A 20462-nucleotide genomic window follows, 5' to 3' on the forward strand; every position below is an offset into this window, starting at 1 on the left:
ACAAGGTTGGCTGGCAAGTAGCGGTTATATCAGCACAGGTCTAATCAGGTTGGTTGACGACAGCTGAATATGTGGAATATGAAGCCACCAACAAGTAGGGACGTGTCATATGGCAACATACTGACAAAATTTACATTTAGAGAAAGCTTCTGTGGCTCAGCACTTTATGTCTTATTCATTATTCCTTAGAGGCAATTAACACATTCCTCTTTGTGTGGAAGACTGAAACAGTAGCCTGTGTGGGATATGTTAGTTTAAATAGCAAGTGATAGGTTAATTATCTATTTTGATAATGTAATGACACTGTGTACTTTACTTTAAGGAACAAACAGCTATGCTTAAGTGTTTGTGTGCAGTGGGATTTAGAGTGAGAAGGATAAAATGACGGAAATGAAAGTATCTAGGAACTTCAGCTGCTCTCCTGTTTTTGGAGACACACGGATCGGATCTTGTAGGATCTGGACTTTGGTGGGTCAGAGGGAGTAGCGATGGCACAATATACTCCTGATGAGCTCCCCTCTCCACCCACAAGCAAAATCCATGAGAAAAATGCAGCATATCGTTTATGCAACTACACCACCAAGACCAAGGATTCTGCATCAACCAAAGAATATTTCCTCATCTAATAAAGAAAGGGTTAGGGTGTAAAGAGAAAGTAGCTGGGAAACAGAAAATAGTTTATGCACATCCCAAATAAACCTATGTGCAGGGTTAAAACTGGAATCAATACTGAACAAAGGAAAAAGACATATTCATGCTATAAATCATGCCTTAAGCTTTACTTCTGCCTGACAGACTGGACTTAAGTAGCTAAGAAAACAGTGCTGTAGGATAAAACCTAACATTTTTCTAGGTTGGCAGATGCTTTATCTGGGATTGAATCTGGTCAACAGCAGCAACATGTCATGTCAAGCTTATGTAGTCATTCATCACTGGAGCATGTCTCAAAGGACTTTCCAGAGAATGAGCCTACATAGGTCTAACTAAACAACTCAACCACAGAATATAATGATGTAATACAGTATGCAACAAAATAAACACAAGGAAACGGGACAAAGCACAAGACACAAAATAGCGTGTCGAAAAGACTAGCAAGCCTCCCTAACCTGCCTAACCAGCACCACCAACCCTAGACCCTCAGTGAAGACAATTAAGGGAAAACTCCCAAGAAAACCTTAAAAAGGAAAAAAGCAGAAGAACCCTCAGGCAGGCCAAGTCAGTGAGGGATCGCCCACCAGGACGACTGAGCATGCAATAGGTGTCAGGACACAACAAGGGACAAAATGGACAAAGGACATGGACAATCACAGTGAGATAAAGGATTGAGTTAAAAAAAAAAAAAATGTAATGCAATGAAATGCATTTATCATTTCTTTGCAGTTTATGCATAATGCAGACCAGTTTTGGTTGAAATTTTGATGCCATCACTTCAGTGTATGTGCATTTCAGCCTATTTAAAAATCTTAATTTTCTCCCAGTCACCCCAGTTTGGTGTAATTAGCGGGTAAACAGGTCTTGCAGCCTACAAAAGAAATCTTAATGCGTTCTTCCACCCTTGGCTACTCATGCCAGCATGCTGTGCTTCTTCTGTTCATCAGCATCCAGCATCCTGTCATTGCAAAGGTGTGTTCTGTCCTGTATGAGAATTTAATTAGAACTGACAACAAATCCTCTTCCAGTGAAATCCATGAACCCCCCTCTTCTTGCTTTTGCCCACACCCAGCCTGAACTACCTTTAACCACACTTATTTTGGCAGAAACACAGTGTGAGATGGCATGTTGCAAGGAAAGTTGAACTTTATAATAGGGGAGGAAATCACCTGTTATCCAAAAAGGCATTGGCATTCTGCTTGATTAGAGTAATCCACCCACTCTCACCCCCTGGGATGTTATGATGTAAATTAATCACTCCACACTTGAGAGTGACTTTTAGCTTGGCTTTGATTTTCTGGAGGTGGTACATTGTCCCTGCATGTTTACAGAAACATTTCCCACCCATATTGCTTTTGTTTGTATGATTTTAATGTGAAAAAAACAGACGTTATTTCTCAGGTAGCAAAAAAGGTAATGATGATCCTCTATCACTATTTTTTAAGTGCTAATTGAATGCAAAAACCTATAAACTCTATTCCTCTGCTCACTCCTTCTTCACTCTCTACTTATTACACATTAGCAGAAAGTAATGAACTGTAATTACGATAACACTTTATCTGAAGGGGTGTGCATAAGGCTGACATAACACTGTCATAACTGTGACATGACATCTGACATGGACATGAACTTTATGAATGTTTTTGACTGTCATCATACAACCAAACAACTTATTTGTGTTTGATGAGGCCTGACATATCTCTATAACAGGTTATGTCCCCTTGGTTAATGCCAAGTTATCATGACAAAGACCTCCTTGCAGAATGATGCCAGCTTTGCATTGAAAGTGACATTATTAATCAAATGAGACTTGATGACAGCAATCATAAACATTCATAAACATCAGTTCACATTCATGTCAGATGGCGTCAAATAAAGTGCTACCATAATTACTCTTATTTCACTTGAGAATAATTTTTAGTGCCCTTACTGTTTTAGTAATTTCAGAAATATGTACTTGCACTTCAACTTAAGCAACTGAGAAAAGCTTTCACTCCTGTTTTCAGCTGAGCAAGTTTTATTTTTAGTATTCTAGTATTGCGTAAAATGGCATCTGTCATTTACAATAAAGCAGTCATTCTGAATGTTACTTGGTACAGATGAAGCAGACTTTATTTAGATGCCAAAACCCATGTAAGCAGTGAATTCTGGAGAACACTTTTGGAACTTATACTTTGTCTATTTGAAAGTGAAAACACTTCTGTACTTCTTTGTGCTTTTACTTTTGCTCAACCAATTTCTAAGACAAGAACTCTTTCACCTGCCTGAGTGGAACGTCAGTGTCAAGTATCAAGTATTTAATTACTCTCTCCAAGTCAGCAAATTTGTCATAGAATACCTGTAGGGTACACCAGTTTCAGACTATGACTATAATGTGACTAATGCCTTTGCATCTGTTTATGCACATTTAAAACAGACTGACAGATGTTCCCTGTACAGGTTTTCTGTTCTGTGATGCAATTCATTCTTAGTCCTTGTCACGAACCCCCCATTCCCCCTTCCCCCCCACCACACCCCACTGCCACCACACCCCACTGCCATCTCCAGTGTGTCTAACTATTCACACTTGAAAACCAAACTAGAGGGAAGCTCTCACACAAAGACAATGATCTCTGTACGCAACAGGGGCTCCAGCGGTTCTTGACAACTTGGTACATCTAGATAAGAAAGATAAGCGCCCCCTCACAGTTTACTTAAAGTATAAAGGCCTACATTGTAAAAAAAAAAAAAATCCTTTATATCAATAAATGACAGACAGGGCTTAAACTGAGCCCCTTGTGTTTGATCAGAATAATCTTTGTGGCTTAAAACACAATTAATGACCTGAGTCCTGCCCTTGGCAACAAGATTAGAGTTTTACATATTATAAAATCACAACATATTATTTAGTGCTTGTTTAATGTCAGTTTAATAAATCTGCTCACCTATGTTACGATCAGAAAAGCTAAAATTGCTTGCCGTTATTGTTTAATAACACAATGGACAAGCTCTGAGGAAATCCACAGGAATTCCTGGCATCCTGGGTTCAACACTGAGAGATCTCAGGCCGTTACTCCCTTACAGTCACAGGAGGCTGTTCCTCAGAAGGGGCGGGACTTCACAGCTGGACCTGCTGTATATCTGGACACTGAGCAGTGAGTGACTGCCTGTGAGATGTTAGGAGCACACAGAAATCCCAGAGTCTGTCACACCAACTAAGATAGACCACTCTGCTGAAAAGCACACAGTGGGACTTTGTGTATACAAGGACACTCAGGTAAGAGCGACATTCTTTAGTTTGGTGATGGAAAATGCAGTGTTATCTCTGCTTTGCTTCTGTGTATTCAATAATGTAATGGCACTGTGTTTTCTAGTAAAAGTTAATGATTTCAGTGAAACTGTCTTGCTTATCTATGGCAAAATGACAAGTTAAACTGTTGCTTAGTTTCTGTTGAGAGGCGCAAGTTTGAACGGGTCAGTCTTGTCAAAGCCAAATGTGAGGAAATGACATTGCGTATCCTGAACTGTGCGCCAACTCCCTCCTGATAAAGGGGAAAGTAAACATTCCTTACTGATTACCTTTAACCGCTTTTGTCTGTTAAATGTAAAGTAGGGCTGCGTGTCTATGTCCACAGGCTGTAAAGGCTTCCAGCAACTCTGAACATTGTCTATATCAACATAAGAGCTGCAGACACATGTAAAGTGTATACCCTACATTTTCCACACTTCCAACTATTGTGTAACATCCAAGAGATACTTCACTCCCTCATAAGTTCCTTTCTTTATTGCTGCAATGGTTTCAAGACGACACTATCATGATAATGAGTTGGGTGTCAGTGATATGGTGCTAGGTGCCATGTGCTATAACCCCTGTGACTGACAATGCAAAGGAGAGAAAAGAGGCCATTTGCAGTGTGAAAATTGTTTTGATTGCTTTACAACTCTTCTGAAAGGCACAGATGTAATAGGTTCAGGGACTTGTCTACAATAAAATATTATGCTATTCAAACAGATTCTCGGGTTAGTTATGGCTACAGTGAGAACCCTATCAATTCATCTCAGATAACATTCAATACTCAATTAGGTGTAACATAGAACTGCATTCAACACATTTTTAAAAAACCATCAGGCCTTCCTTTAGATGAGTACAGCTTATATTCTGCCTTAGTATAGCACTGCTTTTGTCATGGGTTTTTCTTTCAAATCAGTATAACAATATAAGGCATTTTTCCTTACCTGCTATATAGCTGTCTCATGACCCTTTAAATAAACCTTCCTATTGTTAGATCTGCAGTATTGTATTGTAGACGCACCTTAATAAGGTGTAACTACAATTATTGTATTGTTTTTTTTTTTTTTTTGACAGACTCAAGGTTTCATTTTAAGCAATGTGGTGTAATAATTGTGTGCACAACCTCAATCTACTATTACAAGGAACAGAATGTATGCAAGGAGAATGAATTCAGAATGAAGTGTGTATTTTAGCATGGAAGCTATACAACATCTATCACACTGGCACCCTTACTGTGGCACATTCCTGTATGGGTTAGAGTCTGGAGCAAATTAACGATTGCATAACTGGGTTTCTTGTTTTATTTCATTATACTTGCTAAAATAAAATGCTTAATTCAACATCAGCTGCCAAATCTTGTCAGTTTTTACAAATCTAGCTATTTTTCTCAGCCAAGTGTATGCAGCAGTGTACAAATTAATTTCTTACTAGAAAATAAGAACTTAAAACAGACTTTCCAGGACAGAATAGTGAAGGTAGTGTATTTCTCTTTCTAGGCACTTCATTTCTTTCTTTTTTTGTGGATAAATCCTTTGTGAACAGGGACTGTGAAAACAGTAATGCTGTAGTTACAGTATGTGGTAAACGGTCTCAGGACAGTTTTGTGCAGGAGATGTATTTGCCTTTATGATATGTTAAGCAAACTCATACAGTATGTATGTTCAATATCTTTCAAATATTCAAACATTTACAAAGTGGGCGATATCATCAAATAGCAAACAGATAGCGCAACTGCTGTTGTGGTATTTGCCTTCTTGTTCTACCAGACAGACTTTAGTTTAATCCCAACATGACCAGATAGTTCTGTTTATGGTCTGTTGGTTATCATGGAGACCATGTTGTAATTGCAAACTAGGACAGTCACTGGTGCTGCATTGCATGAACTGAAAAAATATCAGTACACACCTTTAGCCCACTGACATTATGAATGCCAGTACAGTACTATTTTTAACTGCATGTCGCTCACCATTAATCGTATTGTGAACAAATTCTTGAATGACAGCTGGTGATTTCCATCTCATGCAGTAAAGCAAAGTAAGAATAGCAATTTTCTGACAAAATTCCCACCGCGCACCTGACACATCAATGGTAATTATACTGTACAGAACAGAGCCTTGTCTACAATCTTGATTTACTTTTTCTTAGGCATCAATACAAAAAGTTCTTGTGAACCACATGTTGTGGCTGAATTCTCCTCCACACCCTTTTTTGTAAGAGTGATTACATTCACTCCAACTGTACTCCCACAGGTGGCAATGAGATCATCCAACACATAAAAACTCTGCCACGAGGCTTTCTATTGGAGAGGGTGGGGGTGGAGGGGTGGGGGGTGTGGTGGATACACTGGATACTGTATGAAGTAGATTTATAGCACTAGCAATGTTCCAACTTAAATACTCTGCTGTCTTTTGTGAGTCTATTTTAATACTGTAGTATATATTCTCTTTACTTTTGATTTCATACTTTGCCATAGGACACGAAACAGAAAATAAGTCATTACTACCTGCAGCTAAAAAGTTCATTAAAATGAGTATTCTAGATTTAGATTTAGATGGAATTTTACTGAGCCACATGGGGTAATTGCAGTAGAAGAAAATAGGATATAAATGACAATAGACTAGAAGTGTCACTTGCCTACAGCAGAAGCATGTTGCTGAAGCTCTGTCTTAAGAACCATCTTTTGTTCAGCCATACCATCCTATCATGCATCTCTGCAAAAGGGCCTACAAAAGTACTAAGACCTATTAAATAAATTAAGAAGTTTATTTCCAGTGAGTGTAATCCCTGGAAGATGTTTGTTTTTCAAGTCAAGGGACTTTGTGGCACTTGTGGCACTCAGGTTACAGTACAGCGCATCTTGAAGTTCCAGTTTCAGAGCATTGTGTCTTGAGCCAAAACAAATAGAAAGTGTTTGTTAAGCATGTAGCCTACATATTGGACTGGCAGAGGGCACATTTCTTTTCTAATCAGTGCAGGGTCTGGATGAAAATGTGGTGAAAATGTAACCTAACTTTCAAAACTGTATATATTTACAGTAACTTTGATGCTTTAACTGTGCTGATGCTTTAACTCTTGATTCTGTATTAAGCTCACTTAAACTGTTGAACTTCGGCATATAGCTGATGCGTAACTCAAAAAAAGTCTCATCAATCCAAGTTCTTTGTTTTACCGTTTACTGAGGATAAAGGCACAGGACACGTTCATAAAGGTAGGGTCAAAAACTAGTTTTGTGCACAGCTTCTTTCTTCTAAAGGAAAATGAAAGTGCGCAATCCACCTAATGCTTCTCTGCAGCGAGTAATTAGCCAATGAGAGCAGGGTTCAAGTTATAATCTGGGTTTTGTGGGGGTCTCTAAAATAAGGGGCGGAGATAAATAAATAAATAAACTAGAAGGGCACTCTAAAAAAAAAAAAAAATGCATTATTTGTGATTAAAATTATGGTTGTTGGTAATGTATTAGCGACCCCAACAGATGTATGATTTTATGGGAGCTCAGACCCCTCCTTATGGGAGTTCAGCTCCCACTGGCTCCCACATAACTCGAACCCTGACTGAGAGACAAGCATTAATCTAAGGCAATATAAACTAGGTGTTACACAAGTAAATGTTGAGTATTTGCAATATTTATCAAAACATAAATCTATCCAAACAGATTAAGTCAATATAAGAGATACAAAACATAAATACAATTTATGAAGGAGAAATGGCTCTTACAAGCTGTAATTTTAAAAGAAGGGGAGTGTCACATGCTGACCTTAGGTTACTTTGATGCAAATGCAACACAAACTCACTCAATTAGATATTTTGTCAAACTTTTAAAGGATATCATATCAAACTATTGTCACTGGGGTATCCATACAAAAAAAGTTTTTGCGCTCATACTGTAAGATAGGTAGGATAAAAGCTTCACTCTTCACTGTGACTTACAGTTGCCTCAAGAGGTATTCACCATATGGACCTTTTGCACATTTTGTTGAACTAAAAAAAAAATAAAAAATGAATTTATTTAGGACTGTTTGTCTTAAATCAATGAAAAGCACTCTATACCATCAAACTTTAAAGAATATTCAAGATGTTCCTTGTTTCAATTGCCAGTAATTTGTTTTACTGGCAAAAAATCAATTAGCATTTTTATAGGATTAGGATTATATGACTTCACAATTGTACTTATTAATTTTTTAGCAACATCTCCCTTCTCATATTTTTTCTGCCCTTTTGCTAACAAATCTGATATCAGGTCTTTTCAATTCATTTCAACTGAATTTTAGGGTAGCGTATATTTTGTTTCAGAATATTCAAGCACATGAGGAATAACTGGTTCACTTAAGTCTAGTTCTTGGACTTTAAAGGAAACAAAAAATTATCACAAAAAAAGAAGGTACAGAAGGTACATTGTCAGTGCAACTTCTTTAGGTTAATTTTATTGTGGAAATCAGAAGTAATTTGGACAGGAGAAACTAACCTAAAAGCATCTCCTTGGTATTTTCGCACAGGATGGTTATAATTTATTATTTCTTTGAAACCTCAGGGACTGAACTTAAAGTGGCATTCATTGATGAACCACACCTTATTGTGTTGGAGTATTCTGACGAGGAGCTCACCCTACACCCTAAAATTTCAATGAGATGTATTGACGGGGCCTATAGAAGACTGAATTATATACAGTATGTTGAGTAATTGTAATTGCCCTTATGACAATACAACCTAAATGAAAGGTTATTTTCATTTTATACATCTGCATATATTTGTAGAATTTATATGTCAATTTGTGAGTATCAATAGCCCATCTCACTATTGTGTGCAACAAGTAATGGGGAATTAATACTTTTGTACACTGTAAACAAATCTCTTGATAAAAAATCTCCATATCAATAAAATTCTGTGTAGCAGAGTGGACAGCAAGACAAGAGTTTTTTCATTGATAATTAAATTGAATGCAATATCCAAACCGGCATGTAAGTTAATTTATAGCTGCCACAAAGGAATAAGTATTTAAGTGTCTGTTTTCTGTATTAATACAGGTATCTAGGTCAAGATGGACCCCATCACTCAAGATACCAAGGTGAAGCAAAATGGCCACACAAAAGACCATGGCCCTGTGGCTGGAGTATTTCTGGAGAAGACAAAGGAGAAGATAACCATATATCAAGCCATGAAAAAACGTCTACTGAAGCCAGGAACAGCATTAGCCCTGCTTGAAGCACAAGCTGCCACTGAGGGCATAGTGGATCCAGTCAAAAACCGGAAACTCCCTGTTGAAGATGCTGTGAAGGAGGGACTAGTGGGATCTGAGATGAAAGAGAAACTCATAGCAGCAGAGAAAGCTATTCATGGTTATATAGACCCCTACACCAATCAAACAATCTCTGTATTCCAAGCTATGCAAAAAGATTTAGTCCCAAAGGATTATGGATTGAGGCTGCTGGAAGCACAGATATCCACACAAGGCCTGTTTGACCCTGTTGAGAAGAGAACTATTTCAGTGGAGTCAGCGATTGAGAAGGGCTACTATGAAAAAGGTTTGCTCAGTGACCAGATGGAGGAGCTCAGAGTGTTCTACAATCCAAATTCACAAGAAAATCTCAACTATCGACACCTCCTGGAGCAATGTATGGTGGAGCCTAATACAGGCCTGCTGCTGCTGCCTGTTTGCATCACCTTCAAAGGCCTGCGTAGAGGCATTTCCTCCACTGAACTCCTTGAATCTAAGATCATTGACAAAGAAACATATGATGACTTGCAGAAGGGTAAGACCACCACAGAGGATGTGATGCTGATGGAAACGGTAAAAGAATACCTGGAGGGCAAAGGGAGTATCGCTGGCATTGCAGTACTCTCGTCCAATCAGAGAATGAGCATCTACCAAGCCATGAAGCAAGGCATACTAATGCCTGGAACAGCACTAGTTCTACTGGAGGCACAAGCTGCAACTGGATTCATGATTGATCCTGTTGGAAACAAAAAGGTCACTGTGGATGAAGCCATCAAAAACAAACTTGTTGGCCCAGAATATCATGCAAAGCTGCTTTCTGCTGAGCGGGCAGTTACTGGATACAAAGACCCATACTCAGGTGAAATCATATCCCTCTTTCAAGCACTATCAAAGGATCTTATCGTAAAGGAACATGGGATCCGCTTACTTGAGGCTCAAATTGCTACAGGTGGAATCATAGACCCAATCAACAGTCATAGACTTCCTACAGAAGTGGCCTACAAGAGGGGTTATTTTAATGAAGACATGAATGCCATACTAGATGACTCAGGAGATGACACGAAAGGCTTCTTTGATCCAAACACAAATGACAATCTAACCTATCTTCAACTGATGGAAAGGTGCGTCACTGATCCTGCCACTGGACTCTGCCTCCTTCCTCTCCTCGATAAGTCAGACAGGTTGAATTCCAACTTCATCGATTACCAAACTAAAGTGACTTTCAAAGAAGAGAAGGTGAAAGTGACATGTGGAAAGTACATGGGAATGACAGTATCTCTGTGGGAACTGCTGATGTCAGAATACTTTGATGAACACCAGAGGCAAGACATCATTCAAAAGTACAAACAGGGGAAGCTCAAAATTAAGATGATCATTACAACAGTCCTGGAAGTCATAGAGAACTCTGTGAAAACAACTAAGGTAATCTTTGAAGGCATAAGGGAAACTGTAACAGCAAGACAGCTAGTAGAGGCAGATATCATCAGTGAGGAGGTCCTGGAGGATCTTAAAAAGGGAAAGAAGTCAGTGAAGGAGGTTACAGAGGATGAAAATGTAAATGTGTACCTGCAGGGGAAAGATAGCATTGCAGGTATTCTGCTTCCTGATTCTCAGATCATGACCATCTACCAGGCCAGGCAGAAGGGAAAGCTGATGCCAGGAACTGCTCTGATTCTACTGGAGGCCCAGGCAGCAACAGGGTTCATTATTGACCCTATTGGAAACAGAAGGTTTTCAGTGGATGATGCAGTGAAGGCAAAGATTGTGGGGCCTGACCTTCATCAAAAGTTGCGCTCAGCAGAGAAAGCAGTCACAGGATACAAAGATCCATATGATGAAAAAATAATCTCTTTGTTCCAAGCCATGCAGAAAGACCTCATCCTACAAGACCATGGAATTCGCCTGCTGGAAGCACAAATTGCCACTGGTGGAATCATTGACCCTGTGAACAGCCATCGCATTCCTGTCCATGTGGCCTATAAGAGGGGATATTTTAATGAGGAAATGAATCAGATCCTGAGTGATCCAAGTGATGACACCAAAGGGTTCTTTGACCCCAACACTCATGAGAACCTGACATACTTGCAGCTCATGGCTAGATGTGTCACAGATCCCAGTACAGGCCTTTGTCTCTTGCCACTCAAAGGCAAAAGCAATATAATTAACATAGGTGATCGCATTAAGGAAACATTTAAAGCAACAACAGTTAGTGTTAGGTATGGCAGATTCAGTGGCAAGTACACAACACTGTGGGATCTCATCAACTCAGAATATCTGTCTGAAGACAAAAGACAGGAGTTATTCAAGCTCTATAAGTCACGGAAAATCACAGTTGAGCAAATAATTGTCACTGTTTTGGAGATCATTGAGAGTAAGGAGATAAAACAACAAGCAGCACTGAATTTTGAGGGCCTCAGAGGAGAGGTCTCTGTTGTGGATCTTTTGAATCTAGAAATTGTGGATGAAAAAACATACAACAGTTTGATAGATGGAAATCTGACAAGCAGTGATCTGATGAAGATGGACAGTGTGAGGACGTATCTACTAGGAAAAAGCTGTGTAGCTGGGGTGATACTCCAACCATCCAACCAGAGGCTAAGCATCTATGATGCACAGAAAAAGGGAATTCTAACACCTGGTACTGCCCTTTGTCTCCTTGAGGCACAAGCGGCCACAGGATTCATCGTTGATCCTCTGAAAAACAAAAAATATACTGTGGAGCAGGCTCTCAGAGAGAAAGTCATTGGCCCACAGATGTATGAAAAGCTCTTGTCTGCAGAGAGGGCTGTCACTGGTTACAAAGATCCATACACTGATGAAAAGATCTCTCTTTTTCAAGCCTTGAAAAGGGATCTAATTGTGAAGCAACATGCCATCCGTTTACTTGAGGCCCAGATTGCCACAGGTGGCATCATTGACCCCTTGAAGTGCCTTCACTTACCCCTAGAGGTTGCATACAGAGAGGGATATTTCGACACAGAACTTAATCAAATTCTGTCAGACCCCAGCGATGACACCAAGGGTTTTTTGACCCAGGCACACAAGAAAATCTGACATATATGGAAATGATGGACCGATGCTTAAAAGATAAAGAAACAGGTCTGTTTCTCCTGCCACTGAACGACAAAGCCAAAGCTATGGGAATAAAGGAGAAAATGTATTCTGACACAGAGATAAAGCAAGAGTTTGAAAAGACAGCTGTGAGCATATCAGTGGGCCGCTATTCAGGAAAATCAGTTTCTCTTTGGGACTTGATTCACTCTGGGTACTTCACAGAGGATCAGCGACTTGAGTTAATTGAAAAATACAGAACAAGGAAGATAACCACACAAAGCATAATCACATTGGTGACTTCTACCATTACAAAACTGGAGCACAGTGAGACTCTTAAACTAACAATGGGCCTGAGAAAGCCTGTCTCTGCACAACAGCTACTGGATTCTGATATCATTGATGTAAATACATTCAATGGTGTGAAAGAAGGGAAACTCACCTTTGAAGCAATAACTCAATGTGAATCTGTGAGAGGATACCTGAAAGGAACTGGAAGCATTGCTGGAATTGTGATTCACCCATCCAACAAGGTAATGAGCATCTATGAAGCAAAAGCACAAGGTCTGTTGACACCTGCCACTGCACTTGTACTACTTGAAGCGCAGGCTGCAACAGGATGTGTCACTGACCCTCTCAAGAACAAATTCTACACTGTCGATGAGGCAGCCAGAGAAAAAGTAGTTGGACCAGATGTACATGAGCAACTGCTATTAGCTGAACGAGCTGTCACTGGCTATGTGGATCCTTATACAGACACAACAATATCACTGTTTGAAGCCATGAGTAAAAATCTGATTCCGAGAAGCCATGGTATTCGTCTTATTGAGGCACAGATAGCAACCGGGGGCATCATTGACCCCATTCAAAGTCACAGGCTTCCTGTTCATGTTGCTAAGAAGAAAGGATATTTTGATGACGAGATGGACAAAGTTTTGTCGGACTCCAGCGATGACACAAAGGGATTCTTTGACCCAAACACAAAGGAAAACCTTACTTACCTCCTGCTGATGAAGCGGTGTGAGAAAGACCCAAAGACTGGGCTTTTTCTTCTACCCCTGTATGAAGAGAAATCACGTGTCTTTCACACAGATGAGCAAACAGAACTCACATTCAAAAACAAAACTATTGCTATGAATGCAGGAAAGTTTCAAGGCAAAGAGGTGACACTATGGGAGGTATTGCTCTCTGAATACATTTCAGAACAAAAGCGGGAACAGCTCATACAGCAATTCAAGACAGGCGCTATGAAAATAGAGGAGATCATTGAAATAGTCACTGTGATTATTACTGAGGTGACATCCAAAGAAAGGAAGTTCAAAGGGCTAAGGAAGCAGGTCTCAGCCAGTGAACTGTATGAGTCGAAAATTATCTCAAAAGAGCTTTTCACACAAATTATACAAGGGGACGTAACTGAAGAGAATGTGAGCAAAATGGAATCCATTCAAAAGTACCTTGGAGCTACCAACTGTATAGCAGGTGTCAGAATTGAATCCACAAAGAAGATCATGAGCATCTACGAGGCCAAGACCAAAGGCCTTCTGACCCCTGGTACTTCTCTGATTCTGCTGGAGGCCCAAGCTGCCACTGGCTTTGTCATAGACCCGGTGAACAACAAGAAACTCTCTGTAGAGGAAGCAGTAGCTCAAACAGTGGTTGGTGGTGAGTGGAAAAAGAAACTGCTTTCAGCAGAAAGAGCAGTGACAGGATACAAAGATCCCTACACAGGAAATATAATTTCTTTGTTCCAGGCCTTAAAAAAAGATCTCATTGTCAAGGATCACGGAATTCGCCTCATTGAAGCACAAATTGCCACTGGTGGCATAATTGACCCAGTGCACAGCCATCGAGTGCCTGTGCAGGTGGCATACCAAAGAGGGTACTTTGATGAGGAAATGAACCAGATTCTGTCTGACCCTGATGATGACACCAAAGGCTTTTTTGACCCCAACACACAAGAGAACCTCACCTATCTCCAGCTGGTTGAGAGGTGTGTCAGAGATCCCATTACAGGCCTTAGCTTACTGGTCATTGCAAAGAAGGGAGAGTTTTATTTCTTTGTTGATGAGGCAACAAAACTCATTCTGAAATCTACAACCACGACCAGAGCAGGGGGGAAATACCAAGGACAGACTGTATCTCTCTGGGATCTGCTTTACTCCAAATACATCACTGAGGAAAAGAGGAGAGAGCTTGTGCAGCAGTACAAGTCTGGAACTATCACAATTGAACGCTTCATGGAGATTATACTGACAATCATTCAAAAGCACACCACAATAACCTCAACATCTTCAATAATCACATGCCAAGCACCAGAAACAAAATTAGACAGTAGCACATCAAAAACCACCACTACCACAACCACAGTCACAGAGACAAGTCAGACTAAAAGCTTCCATGGAATCAGGAAGGATGTCACTGCTGATGAGCTGCTTGAATCAAAAATCATTAATGAGGACCTCTACAAAGATCTTAATGCAGGAAAAGTCACAGTGAGTGAAGTGAGTGACATGGATTCGGTGCGCAAGTACCTAGAGGGGACCAACAGCATTGCAGGGGTGTATTTGCAGTCCACCAAAGAGACCATGAGCATCTACGGGGCCAAGTCCAAAGGCCTTCTGACCCCTGGTACTTCTCTGGTTCTGCTGGAGGCCCAAGCTGCAACTGGCTTTGTCATAGACCCGGTGAACAACAAGAAACTCTCTGTAGAGGAAGCTGTAGCTCAAGCAGTGGTTGGAAATGAGTGGAAAAACAAACTGCTTTCAGCAGAAAGAGCAGTGACAGGATACAAAGATCCCTACACAGGGAACATCATTTCTTTGTTCCAGGCCTTGAAAAAGGATCTCATTGTCAAGGACCACGGAATTCGTCTCCTTGAAGCACAAATTGCCACTGGTGGCATAATTGACCCAGTGCACAGCCATCGAGTGCCTGTGCAGGTGGCATACCAAAGAGGGTACTTTGATGAGGAAATGAACCAGATTCTGTCTGACCCTGATGATGACACCAAGGGCTTTTTTGACCCCAACACACAAGAGAACCTCACCTATCTCCAGCTGGTTGAGAGGTGTGTCAGAGATCCCATTACAGGCCTTAGCTTACTGGTCATTGCAAAGAAGGGAGAGTTTTATTTCTTTGTTGATGAGGCAACAAAACTCATTCTGAAATCTACAACCACGACCAGAGCAGGGGGGAAATACCAAGGACAGACTGTGTCTCTCTGGGATCTGCTTTACTCCAAATATATCACTGAGGAGAGAGGAGAGAGCTTGTGCAGCAGTACAAGTCTGGAGCTATCACAATTGAACGCTTCATGGAGATTATACTGACAATCATTCAAAAGCAGACCACAACAACATCATCTTCAATAATCACAAGCCAAGCACCAGAAACAAAATCAGAGAGCAGCACAACAAAAACTACCATCACCTCTACCACAATCACAGAGACAAGTGAGACTAAAAACTTCCATGGAATAAGGAAGGATGTCACTGCTGATGAGCTGCTTGAATCAAATATCATTAATGAGGACCTCTACAAAGATCTTAATGCAGGAATTGTCACAGTGAGTGAAGTGAGTGACATGGACTCGGTGCGCAAGTACCTAGAGGGGACCAACAGCATTGCAGGGGTGTATTTGCAGTCCACCAAAGAGACCATGAGCATCTACGGGGCCAAGTCCAAAGGCCTTCTGACCCCTGGTACTTCTCTGGTTCTGCTGGAGGCCCAAGCTGCCACTGGCTTTGTCATAGACCCGGTGAACAACAAGAAACTCTCTGTAGAGGAAGCTGTAGCTCAAGCAGTGGTTGGAAATGAGTGGAAAAACAAACTGCTTTCAGCAGAAAGAGCAGTGACAGGATACAAAGATCCCTACACAGGGAACATCATTTCTTTGTTCCAGGCTTTGAAAAAGGATCTCATTGTCAAGGACCACGGAATTCGCCTCCTTGAAGCACAAATTGCCACTGGTGGAATAATTGATCCAGTGCACAGCCATCGAGTGCCTGTACAAGTAGCCATACCAAAGAGGGTACTTTGATGAGGAAATGAACCAGATTCTGTCTGACCCTGATGATGACACCAAAGGCTTTTTTGACCCCAACACACAAGAGAACCTCACCTATCTCCAGCTGGTTGAGAGGTGTGTCAGAGATCCCATTACAGGCCTTAGCTTACTGGTCATTGCAAAGAAGGGAGAGTTTTATTTCTTTGTTGATGAGGCAACAAAACTCATTCTGAAATCTACAACCACGACCAGAGCAGGGGGGAAATACCAAGGACAGACTGTGTCTCTCTGGGATCTGCTTTACTCCAAATACATCACTGAGGAGAAGAGGAGAGAGCTTGTGCAGCAGTACAAGTCTGGAGCTATCACAATTGAACGCTTCATGGAGATTATACTGACAATCATTCAAAAGCAGACTACAATAACCTCAACATCTTCAATAATCACATGCCAAGCACCAGAAACAAAATTAGACAGCAGCACATCAAAAACCACCATTACAACAACCACAGTCACAGAGACAAGTCAGACTAAAAGCTTCCATGGAATCAGGAAGGATGTCACTGCTGATGAGCTGCTTGAATCAAAAATCATTAATGAGGACCTCTACAAAGATCTTAATGCAGGAAAAGTCACAGTGAGTGAAGTGAGTGACATGGACTCGGTGCGCAAGTACCTAGAGGGGACAAACAGCATTGCAGGGGTGTATTTGCAGTCCACCAAAGAGACCATGAGCATCTACGGGGCCAAGTCCAAAGGCCTACTGACCCCTGGTACTTCTCTGGTTCTGCTGGAGGCCCAAGCTGCCACTGGCTTTGTCATAGACCCGGTGAACAACAAGAAACTCTCTGTAGAGGAAGCTGTAGCTCAAACAGTGGTTGGAAATGAGTGGAAAAACAAACTGCTTTCAGCAGAAAGAGCAGTGACAGGATACAAAGATCCCTACACAGGGAACATCATTTCTTTGTTCCAGGCCTTGAAAAAGGATCTCATTGTCAAGGACCACGGAATTCGCCTCCTTGAAGCACAAATTGCCACTGGTGGAATAATCGATCCAGTGCACAGCCATCGAGTGCCTGTACAAGTGGCATACCAAAGAGGGTACTTTGATGAGGAAATGAACCAGATTCTGTCTGACCCTGATGATGACACCAAAGGCTTTTTTGACCCCAACACACAAGAGAACCTCACCTATCTCCAGCTGGTTGAGAGGTGTGTCAGAGATCCCATTACAGGCCTTAGCTTACTGGTCATTGCAAAGAAGGGAGAGTTTTATTTCTTTGTTGATGAGGCAACAAAACTCATTCTGAAATCTACAACCACGACCAGAGCAGGGGGGAAATACCAAGGACAGACTGTGTCTCTCTGGGATCTGCTTTACTCCAAATATATCACTGAGGAGAAGAGGAGAGAGCTTGTGCAGCAGTACAAGTCTGGAACTATCACAATTGAACGCTTCATGGAGATTATACTGACAATCATTCAAAAGCAGACCACAACAACATCATCTTCAATAATCACAAGCCAAGCACCAGAAGCAAAATCAGAGAGCAGCACAACAACAACTACCATCACCTCTACCACAATCACAGAGACAAGTGAGACTAAAAACTTCCATGGAATCAGGAAGGATGTCACTGCTGATGAGCTGCTTGAATCAAAAATCATTAATGAGGACCTCTACAAAGATCTTAATGCAGGAAAAGTCACAGTGAGTGAAGTGAGTGACATGGACTCGGTACGCAAGTACCTAGAGGGGACCAACAGCATTGCAGGGGTGTATTTGCAGTCCACCAAAGAGACCATGAGCATCTACGGGGCCAAGTCCAAAGGCCTTCTGACCCCTGGTACTTCTCTGGTTCTGCTGGAGGCCCAAGCTGCAACTGGCTTTGTCATAGACCCGGTGAACAACAAGAAACTCTCTGTAGAGGAAGCTGTAGCTCAAGCAGTGGTTGGAAATGAGTGGAAAAACAAACTGCTTTCAGCAGAAAGAGCAGTGACAGGATACAAAGATCCCTACACAGGGAACATCATTTCTTTGTTCCAGGCTTTGAAAAAGGATCTCATTGTCAAGGACCACGGAATTCGCCTCCTTGAAGCACAAATTGCCACTGGTGGAATAATTGATCCAGTGCACAGCCATCGAGTGCCTGTACAAGTAGCATACCAAAGAGGGTACTTTGATGAGGAAATGAACCAGATTCTGTCTGACCCTGATGATGACACCAAAGGCTTTTTTGACCCCAACACACAAGAGAACCTCACCTATCTCCAGCTGGTTGAGAGGTGTGTCAGAGATCCCATTACAGGCCTTAGCTTACTGGTCATTGCAAAGAAGGGAGAGTTTTATTTCTTTGTTGATGAGGCAACAAAACTCATTCTGAAATCTACAACCACGACCAGAGCAGGGGGGAAATACCAAGGACAGACTGTGTCTCTCTGGGATCTGCTTTACTCCAAATACATCACTGAGGAGAAGAGGAGAGAGCTTGTGCAGCAGTACAAGTCTGGAGCTATCACAATTGAACGCTTCATGGAGATTATACTGACAATCATTCAAAAGCAGACCACAACAACATCATCTTCAATAATCACAAGCCAAGCACCAGAAACAAAATCAGAGAGCAGCACAACAAAAACTACCATCACCTCTACCACAATCACAGAAACAACTGAGACTAAAAACTTCCATGGAATCAGGAAGGATGTCACTGCTGATGAGCTGCTTGAATCAAAAATCATTAGTGAGGACCTCTACAAAGATCTTAATGCAGGAAAAGTCACAGTGAGTGAAGTGAGTGACATGGACTCGGTGCGCAAGTACCTAGAAGGGACCAACAGCATTGCAGGGGTGTATTTGCAGTCCACCAAAGAGACCATGAGCATCTACAGGGCCAAGTCCAAAGGCCTTCTGACCCCTGGTACTTCTCTGGTTCTGCTGGAGGCCCAAGCTGCAACTGGCTTTGTCATAGACCCGGTGAACAACAAGAAACTCTCTGTAGAGGAAGCTGTAGCTCAAGCAGTGGTTGGAAATGAGTGGAAAAACAAACTGCTTTCAGCAGAAAGAGCAGTGACAGGATACAAAGATCCCTACACAGAGAACATAATTTCTTTGTTCCAGGCCTTGAAAAAGGATCTCATTGTCAAAGACCACGGAATTCGCCTCCTTGAAGCACAAATTGCCACTGGTGGAATAATCGACCCAGTGCACAGCCATCGAGTGCCTGTACAAGTGGCATACCAAAGAGGGTACTTTGATGAGGAAATGAACCAGATTCTGTCTGACCCTGATGATGACACCAAGGGCTTTTTTGACCCCAACACACAAGAGAACCTCACCTATCTCCAGCTGGTTGAGAGGTGTGTCAGAGATCCCATTACAGGCCTTAGCTTACTCCCCTTGCACAGGTGAAGGAAAAAACAAAAACAGTCCATATATATCCTTTCCCTCTGTTTTGCTTGCATTCTCTAGTGAATTTCTATTGTAGTTCATTCAGTATATAGACATTCATCTCTTTGTATCTAAATAATTTCACAATTAATCATATTTCTTAATAAATCTTTTTCAGTGTCACTGAATGATTTTAAGCTCTAGTTTAATGCTCCTCTGTGACTACATTTGACTGGAAAACAGACTGAGAATTTAGCCACAAAACACAATAATTCACAAAGTACTGCTGTTGTATGGAAAACTAATCTTAAAGTCTGTTTCAGGAGTAAAAAACACCCTACATTTCCCGTCATTTAAAAAAATGACGATAATGATGATAATTTTTTGATTTGTTTTTTGGTTTACAAGGTCATCAAATGTAGCAGCTATTCACACTGGAAATATGGATTTACACTATGGGCAAGCATTATGCATTATCTTATAAAGCTATCACAGCAAGAGATGCTTTGGATACATTTAGTGAACACCATGACCCACAGTGGACTAAAGGATGAGTTTACATTGAAATGTTTTTGTGACTTAGTTCTTCAGCCTTTCTCTGTTTAACTGCTTCCGGCCCCGCATAAGTGCTTACATCATTGACTATGTTATCATACATAATCAATTTGTGAGACTTCTGTTTCCTGACTAATTGCTGTGTTTGATTGGCTCTACACTGGCCTAGCTGAATGTGGTTCAAGATGCCTTTGCCTAGAAGCAGACCTTGCACTTAGTTTTAACATTCTGATGAAGGCATTTCTTGCCAAAACGTCTTAAGTGTTTCAATGTGTGTGCCCCAATAAATAAGTGAAATGTGAGTACTGTTTCCAGTCATTTTTTC

General features: G+C 41.1%; 1 protein-coding gene across 1 annotated transcript; it reads left to right on the forward strand.

The window, feature by feature from the left end:
* Positions 1–3803: 3803 nt before the first annotated feature.
* eppk1 (epiplakin 1) lies at positions 3804–20433 on the forward strand. The gene is made up of 6 exons (XM_071535685.1): positions 3804–3907; positions 8944–11250; positions 12228–12370; positions 13349–14451; positions 14545–15309; positions 16729–20433. Exons 2-6 carry the CDS (start codon positions 8958–8960, stop codon positions 19601–19603), a joined length of 7179 nt encoding a protein of 2392 aa, XP_071391786.1. The 5' UTR covers positions 3804–3907; positions 8944–8957; the 3' UTR covers positions 19604–20433.
* The last annotated feature ends 29 nt before the right edge of the window (positions 20434–20462 follow it).

The sequence above is a fragment of the Centroberyx affinis genome, unplaced genomic scaffold, assembly GCF_046629955.1.
Source record: "Centroberyx affinis isolate AG114_WGS23_722 - 3 ecotype Tasmania unplaced genomic scaffold, CSIRO-AGI_Caff_v1 ptg002746l_1, whole genome shotgun sequence".
Taxonomy (NCBI): domain Eukaryota; kingdom Metazoa; phylum Chordata; class Actinopteri; order Beryciformes; family Berycidae; genus Centroberyx; species Centroberyx affinis.